The 8,530-nt window shown below is 45.4% G+C and overlaps 1 protein-coding gene across 2 annotated transcripts in view; it reads left to right on the top strand.

Annotated features, from left to right (window-relative positions):
- The window catches only part of Myocd (myocardin), a 41,042-nt gene extending 33,793 nt beyond the window's left edge, over nucleotides 1–7,249 (top strand). The window contains exons 8-11 of one of the 2 annotated variants that reach the window (XM_055594330.1): nucleotides 1,102–1,245; nucleotides 2,152–2,280; nucleotides 4,605–4,662; nucleotides 6,638–7,249. In XM_055594330.1, the coding sequence (XP_055450305.1) occupies nucleotides 1,102–1,245; nucleotides 2,152–2,280; nucleotides 4,605–4,662; nucleotides 6,638–7,212 (906 nt within the window). In that variant the 3' untranslated portion in view covers nucleotides 7,213–7,249. The remainder of the gene's footprint in view (nucleotides 1–1,101; nucleotides 1,246–2,151; nucleotides 2,281–4,604; nucleotides 4,663–6,637) is intronic. The other variant, XM_055594331.1, reaches the window with a different exon arrangement.
- The last annotated feature ends 1,281 nt before the right edge of the window (nucleotides 7,250–8,530 follow it).

Below are 8,530 nucleotides of genomic sequence, written 5' to 3' on the forward strand. Positions count from 1 at the left end.
TGCACAGAAGACCGTCCGAAGAAGAAAGCCACATTGTCAAAGAGTGTAAGATCTAAGACAGCCCACACTGATCCTCACTGATTACCTGCCAAGCACCAACTCATGAGCAGGAGCCATCTCTTTCGCTGTCACAGCAACCTGATGGCTCTAGTTTAGTGGTTTCGTTCACCATTGAGAAAAATGAAACCCAGGAATTAAAACTGCCTAGAACCCCAGGGTTGGCTGGTTTTTAAGGTTCATAGTGAAATACTGCTCCCCCGAGGGTGTGAAGCATGGCCGGAGGTGATGAGGGCACACTTTCACAAGCCTACCTGAACAACACGTGCACACCAGCCGTGCCCACTCCTGCGAGGGCATACTGGAAGGAACGGGGACTAAAACAGGGTATCAGCGCTGTTCCTAAACATCCACTGCATTCACAGTGTCTAGGCAACAAGGGTAAAAATAGCCCCTGGGACACGGCTTGGGGTGTGATTTCACACTTCGAGGATATCAGTGATAATGGGGAGAAATAAGATAGTGCGATAATTTGTTGTTTACAAAGACTCTATAAGACAGTAGCAATTTCGTGAAGAGCAAATAACATGGCTGGCCTGTGGCATTAAACCATGCAGCACAGAATACATGGGTAGGGAAGAGCTTAATGGTAAAGAGCTAGCAAAGCCCTGGAAGGCACTAAAAAGACACTAAAAACAAGAAGCCTAGGTCAGGAGTTCAGCAGCCTTGTCTTTTGTCCATGGAGCTAAAGGTTTTTAAGAAAATCTAACAAAGCAGATATCCCGTGTGAACTAAAATAAGTAGGGCAAGTGTATACGGCATGGTTACAGGAGGAGAACTTAGGTTCCTAGAATTAAGTAATGCCCACAGTCATGGAGAGCTTTGAACACTTAGACAGGTGAGATGTTCAGAGTCCATGTTGTTGATACATGAGAGCTAGTGGAAGTTTGTAATCCATAGGAAATACAAGCAAAGCCAGATTTTAGATACTCTCACCTGCTAATAGAAAACCTGAGGGCAAAACACAGGGGCCAGAAGTGTCAGCTAAAGCCACACTCAAGTGTGCTGTTAGGTCTTTAATCTGTCACGTGTTCCTTTTTACAGAACTCAGGGGCACACGAAGGCCATCCTCCTAGCTTTTCTCCTCCATCTTCCAGCCTCCACCAGCCCTTCTCTGGCACCCAAGCAGACAGCAGTCATAGTGCTGGGCTCAACCCCTGTCCCAAAAGCCCAGTTATTCATCCAAAGGTCAGTACCGGAGAAGTTGACAACAAACCTGTTTCTGTGAGGTTGAGGATTGAAATGGAGCCTCCAGGGATGAATAGTGCTGGAGACAGAGATGGGCACATAACAGATTCATGTAAAGACATGGAAAACTGGGGTCCAGAGCCAAGTCTCTGTAGAGGATATAAGAGACGTTGCTCATAAGCTGGTGACAGGAGTGGGGATGTGACACTTGAGGATGTGGCAAGCTCCCAGAGCAAGAGAGTGGTAGGAGAAGGTGGAGGTGGCATACCTGAGCCCCATGCCTGAAGTCGGCAAAGGAATGGGCACTCCCACAGGCCAGGCACCCATGGAAGGCCACCCTCATGGTAACTGTGTGACAATGGCCCATTTTGGAATGAATTGACCCAGGGAATGAACTGCTCTGAAAGTTCATGGTTTGAAGAACTCCTCTGCATTAGACTGAGCTCATGTCCCTTTCTTGTCATGTAGTAGAGAAGGATTCACCTGCTAGGTGTGGCAGCACACACCTTTAATCCCAGCACTCAGGAGGCAGAGGCAGGTGGATCTCACAGAAGCTTTAAGGCCAGGGTGGTTTACAAGTGAGTTCCAGGACAGGAGGGTTACACAGTGAGACCTTGTCTCCAAGAAACAGAGAGAGAGAGAGAGAGAGAGAGAGAGAGAGAGAGAGAGAGAAGGTATACCTCAGGTATATAAATCAGGGAGTTCCACTAAGACTTCACTAACAATAAACCCACAGTGCACAAACTGCTGTTAGCCTGTTAGTGTTGTTTACTATCTTCTCATCTCCAGCTTATGTGACTAGTATTTGGCATCTTTCTCAATGCGGCCTGTGGTTTCTAGAACACAAGCATCGTCCCTTGGGACCCATGGAGTGAATGTTGTTCTCCGTATTGTATCCACTTGCAGGCAACTGGTTTACAGTCATCTGACAAGGTGGGGCCAAAGTTTTCAATTCCATCCCCAACTTTCTCTAAGTCAAGTTCAACGGTTTCAGAGATAACCCAGCCCCCGTCCTATGAAGATGCAGTAAAGCAGGTAATCATGAGGCTGGTTCTCTCCGGTTCAATAACAGGCTGAGAAGGCAGAACTTTGTAGTATCAGGCATTGTGTGTTTTGTGGATTCTGAGATTGAATGGGCTGAGTGTCTCCTCAAAAGAGTGAACAAAGTATGTCCATATGAGCTGCAGATAGTGCTATATGTGCGTGCAGATAGCTCCAAGTTAGGATGGCTCTGCTGATGACTTTTCCTATTTTATGGTACACCATTTTATATGGTGTTCATTCAGTCCAGATTACATTTTGAATGTGGGCTTTATCATGAGCTGGTAGCGTGTGGTACAGTGTTCTGGGTTCTGGGCAGGCACAGTGAGCCACGATTCCCAATCAACCGTCAATCGCAAGAGAAAACAGGTGATCTCTAGCATGCTGTGTTGTTGAGCTAGGGTATGCAGTGGGGTTCGCGTGTGTAATGCATTTTGGTCTGTTAGTTTATTTAATATTAGTTTACAGTGTCTTTACCTAGCTGTAACACCATGGTAACTGAGGAAGGCTCATAACAGCTGAACGATTCAGGGAGAACGGGCTGAGCAGGTATTCACAAGGCCCGGCCTTAGTGCCAACTCTGTCACCTGCCACCGTCACTAAGGTTGGATAATCTAGTACTTGCCTCATCATATCGTCACATGATAGGTGCTCATCTATTGTAAGAGCAATTATGAATACTTTCCCAACTTCTTAGCTTTAAAACTCGATGACCTTGATGCAGTGTTGATGGCTATTGAACTTGAGTAGCAGATGCAGGGAAGTTCGTGGACTCCAACAATTACATCTGTGCTCAAAGAGCTTCAGAATTTTAAAAGCAAGAAAAGGAAAAACACGGATGATTTTACAGAGTCAGCCCTTGATGTCTGCATCCTGCCAGTCATGGAGTGAACGCATTAGGGAAATAAGTCCTGAAAATTCTCACAGGCAACCCCTGGACTTGCTGCATGCCAAATGTGATGTGGAGTCCATCCAGATGAAAGGGCTGTCTGTCTTGCGTTGAATCAGCCTTTGGCCACTTCACCATTTCACAGATCGCTGGTCTCCCTGGCATGCGCATCGGAGCATCAGGAGTCAAATCTCACATGCTGTGATAGGCACGTAACCATTCCATCTGTATTGAGCACATGTCCTTTCTTATTGTCACTGGTCCCCAAGCCACACAGGACAGTAACTGTTCTTATGGCATTTACATCATATTAGGTAGAAAGCTCCAGAGATGACTTGCAAGGCAAGGAGACTGCTGTACGGTCTGTGAAATTACTAAGTCATTTTATAGACTTGACTATCCCCTAAAGGTTTGGAATCCAGGGGTGAGGGCTCCTGGAAATAAGGCCCTGAGGATACTGAAGGATGTGTAGTTCAAGTAGTTAGAGCTTATGTGACAGCAATATCTTTGTACCCAACTCAGAAAAGAGCATCCATGTCAGATGCTGCCTGACCTCTGCTCCCCTGAAATCAGAACCAAGGCAGATATCATGCCAAGTAGGCTTTGTCATTTCTGAAAAACTCCGGAGAAGCAAGGCTATGCTTAAGAACTCAGATGAGCAGAGGCAAGGACAGACTCCCAGATTCTGCAAAACGAACCAAGATACTGAAACCTACTTCCTGGACCACATCAAACAGCAACCAAACAGAGGCGGACATGAGTGCTTCCAAAGTGAGAAAGGGCTATTTGCTTGTATTAAGGTGCCTGGACCTGCAATGGAAACTTCCCAGACAGCTGACCTGAATCAGAAGCTGAGGATCACTCTCCCATCTTTCTCATTCTCGTTTGTTGGCTTGGATTATTGCCCAGTAGATTATCTGTGTATGATTTACACTAAGATTTAATTAAACACAGACCGAAGCCCTTTAGCCGGTCTAACTGAGCTCATAATGATATTCTTCACTTCAGACAGAAGTAGACACAGCTCAAGTGTCCAACAGGCAAATTAAAATCAAAATGTGGGTAGAGTCACACAGCAGAGCACCATTCAGTTCATGACCAAGAGAGGTCATACTTGTAGAGGCAGGAAGGAGCATGGTGACTGCTGGGGTTGGCAAACAGCATTGAAAGTGGTGTTTAATGGACGTAGAGTTTTAGTTTTGCAGGTTAAGAGCTCGTGGGTACATAGTGTTGATGTTTGTATTTAAAAGTGAATGTATACTTTAAAAGACTAAGCTTACAAGTTTTATGTTATGCTCTATTGTACTATGCTTTTTTGAACCCTTCAGCAAGCGTAGTTCAAATCCCCACAATGCTGCTTCTAGTGTCTCCACACAGAAGTAAGTGTAGCCTTCTAACCTCTCTGCTCTCTTTTTGCTAACTGCAATAGCAAATGACTCGGAGTCAGCAGATGGATGAACTCCTGGATGTCCTCATCGAAAGTGGAGGTGAGACTGCCTTGCCCACTGTCCGTCAGGCACCTCCACCTGTGCGTATTCTAGGACATTGCCTCTTATGTCCAAGGTCAGGCACACACTGACTCAGGTACAGCAGGTGGTCTGTTGTTAGAGTCACTTCCTCTGAGCTTCAGATGTGATTTGTCAGAGAAGAAAACCCACAGTGGGTGATTCCTCACCACCTTTATCCTAGGAGTGCTTTGCATGTCACCTTCAACTCATCCCTGTCCCTGTAAGTGTGTTCTGTTGCTACATCATTTTTTCTGCTGTCTTCCTAATTACAAAAAGAAAAAGGAAAAAAGCAAGAAGTTAGTGAAAGCATTGTGCTTGCTATTCAAACTCAATCAGCCATCTCCCATTGGATGACCCATTCATGCTTAAATGTTACTCAAGTTAGCAATAAAGGCAACCAGTGTGTTCTTCAACTCATTCATTCATTCATTCATTCATTCATTCATTCATTCATTTACTCATTCATTCAAGAAACATTACAGAACCAGAGGTCTTAAGGAGCATGTGTGAAGGTCAAATGAGAACACAGGGCTGAACCCTTAATCAACAGCATTTGAAGTTTAACAGGAGGTAGCAAAGGACTCACAGATGGAATGCCAGGAACCATGTTAAGCTCAGTTCTCCAGCAGATAATTCCTTGTTTCTGTGGGATATAGTCTGGTAAGGGAGATGGACAGTGAGCAATAACCCTGGTGTTTGTTTCTTACCATGACAAGAAGGAGAATGAAAGGGGTAGGGACAGGTGTGTGTGTGTATTTGAGTATCATGATGGAAGATGATTGTCCATACTAGCTGTTCCTCCTTTTTGTTGAAGTAGGGAGACAGAATAGTGAGGACACGAAGGGAGTGTGGGAGAATCTAGGAATGGATAACTACGAGTTAGCCATGAATGAGTGGAGTTTTATAGAGAGAGGCAAGTGTGTAAGGTAGAATTAAATGCAAGTAGAGAGCCTGGTGTCATCAACTGAAGGTGAATGCATCCTGCTCATTTGTATTACTGTTCTCAGGTAACTTGGAGCAGGCTAAGAGAAGGTAGATGAGAACTTATTGGGACAGAGAGTTTTGCTAAGCTAAGAGAGAAGGGCAAAGAGGTAGAAATGACTGTAACAGCAGATCAGAGAATATGGTCCAAAAAAAGGGAAAGAAGCGATGTGGGAGGTACTGACATGCAACGGTGAAATAGTACAACCAGTGGCTTGGGTGCCTCAGAGTGGTTTAGACAGAGTTGACCTGGAGTACTTTATGCATGAGCTGGAGGGGGGAAAGGAAAAGGACAGACAGTGGGAAAACCTGCTTAAGACAGAGCTCTTGGAAGGGTGGGCTGTGCAAGGATGAGGTTCCAGGTATCCAATAGAGTGGGGATGCTGGCATCACTGGGGTGGATGGGAAGGACAAGGAACTGAGAAGCCAGCATGAGCAGTGTGTGATTTCTAATGATACTATAGCCTTAAAAAATAAGAAACACTGACCTGGCAAAATGGCTGTGAACTGGGGGGGGGGGGCGAGTTCCAGCAGCAGAAGAGGGGTGACCAGAAGTCCTAAAGTAGGGAAACAGGCTGCCCTAAAAACCACTGAAGAGTGATAAGAAGGAAGCAGCCATAGAAAAATAGCTGTGGAATGATGGTCATCCTCACTTGCTACCCATCAGAGAGTATGACAGAGATGCCATGTCCTCCCATGGCAACCAGTGATGGTGAAGGGAGCAAGGAAGCCACTAGAGAAGAGTTTGAAAATAACAGAGTGAATGTTCCAAGGCAGGGGTATCTGGGGAAACTTTAGGAAAGAGGAAACGGAGAGACAAAGCAGGTAGAGGTAAGGCCAGGGTTAATTGCTGAGCAGGGAAGCATGATCATCTTCTCTGCTTTCCTCAGAGAACCTCATTTATTCCAAGACTCATCATGTGGCATGGCCAGTTGGGGGTGATTTAACAATTCGCACTGTGTTTTGCCAACAGAAATGCCAGCCGATGCCAGGGAAGATCACTCATGTCTTCAAAAAATTCCAAAGATGCCCGGGTCCTCGCGCAGCCCTCCTACCACCCTCTCCAAGCCCGCTGCTTCCTTTGATCAGGCATCCTCAGGAGGCCAGATCTCCTTCGATCACTACGCTGCCGCTGACGGTGACGAACACCTAGAAGTCTTATTGAATTCTCACAGCCCTGTAGGAAAGGTGAGCGACCTCACCCTCCTCAAAATCGGGAGCGAGGAGCCTCCTTTTGACGGGATCATGGATGGCTTCCCAGGGAAGGCTGCCGAAGACCTCTTCAGTGCTCATGAGCTCTTGCCTGGGCCGCTGTCCCCTATGCATACGCAGTTGTCACCTTCTTCAGTGGACAGCAGTGGTCTGCAGCTGAGCTTCACAGAATCTCCTTGGGAAACAATGGAATGGCTGGACCTTACCCCACCCAGCTCCACGCCAGGGTTCAGCAACCTCGCCACCAGCGGCCCCAGCATCTTCAACCTCGATTTCCTGGATGTGACAGATCTCAATTTGAATTCCCCCATGGACATCCACTTACAGCAGTGGTGAACACCTGAGGTACAAGAGCCGTGAGAGCTCAATAGGAATTCCACGGGGAAGGCACACAACCAAAGATACTGTGTGATCTAAAAGATACAGGGGGAAAGGGGCGGAGGGAAGGGAGGCTTCTGTGACAATCAACTAGAACAAACAGGAGTCAGTTGTTAAAATGTGTAATGTAATTTCTGCTAGCATTCAAAATGTGCTTTCTCAGAATAAGAATGTCAAAAATGTCTTTCACTGCCTTATCTCATATCAGTATTTTTCTAGCCCACAGTTTGTCCCAGGCATTACTGGGATGTTAGTTCACCCTATAGTTTGTCTCAGGCATTATTGGGACATAAGCCGACACTATGAGCTTTTGTTATGAATTTACTAAACGTTCTGTGGTAGGACAAAGCCTCTAAGGGTATGCAGCGAAGCCAGTCCCCCAGTGGTCCTGGAAGCCATCCTGTGGTAAAGGACGCTTCCCATGTGCCCATTTGTTATCTTTTGGAAGAGCGGGTCCTATTACAGATAGAGTCCTTAAGGCAGAATAGAGAGCAGAACCAATCCATTCCCAGGAAAGCAAAACAACAAAAGAAGTGTCTCTCAACACCCAAGGTGTCTTACTGCACGGGTGGCCACTGACAGCTCACTAGCATTGTCCACACAGTGCACCCAGAATGTGTTGCTTTTAAACCCAATTTTTTCTGCCAATTCTATGCTCATCAATGGTGTGCAACAGGTAAAAAAACAAAACAAAACAAAACAAAACAAAAAACTTGAAAAGAAAAACAAAAACAAAACTTCATGCCATGGTCAGACTCCTGAAGCTCTCAAATACAACTCTCTCTAGTTCCAAAGACTAGAGAGAGGCAACCAGAAAGGCAACTGGAGGCTTAGGGAGCCATACTGGGAAGTTAGAAATAGAAAACAGTATTATTTAACATTCCAGGAAAGACGTACTATGGGTTGCTGTTACAGGACTAATATACAGGGCCAACTCCTTTTTCTTCTTCTTCTCTTTTCTTTTCTTATTATGGACATAGGAAGTTCACCTCAGTTTATCTTCCACTCACTACTTTCCTTTCAAGATACCAATCCTTTATGGCTCTTTTGGTTTTGATGAGCTCTTTCTTTCTTTCTTTCTTTCTTTCTTTCTTTCTTTCTTTCTTTCTGTCTCTCTCTCTCTCTGTCTCTCTCTCTCACACACACATACACACAAATATACAAACACACACATGTAAGGGAAGGAGAAGTTTTCAGCTCTAACAAGCTTCCATATTATCAAAGCCATTTTTTGAACATTAAAAGTCTAAACGTTCTTGCTAAATTCATTCTTCAC

Source organism: Psammomys obesus, unplaced genomic scaffold (assembly GCF_907164565.1).
Source record: "Psammomys obesus unplaced genomic scaffold, mPsaObe1.curated_primary_1811, whole genome shotgun sequence".
NCBI classification, from domain to species: domain Eukaryota; kingdom Metazoa; phylum Chordata; class Mammalia; order Rodentia; family Muridae; genus Psammomys; species Psammomys obesus.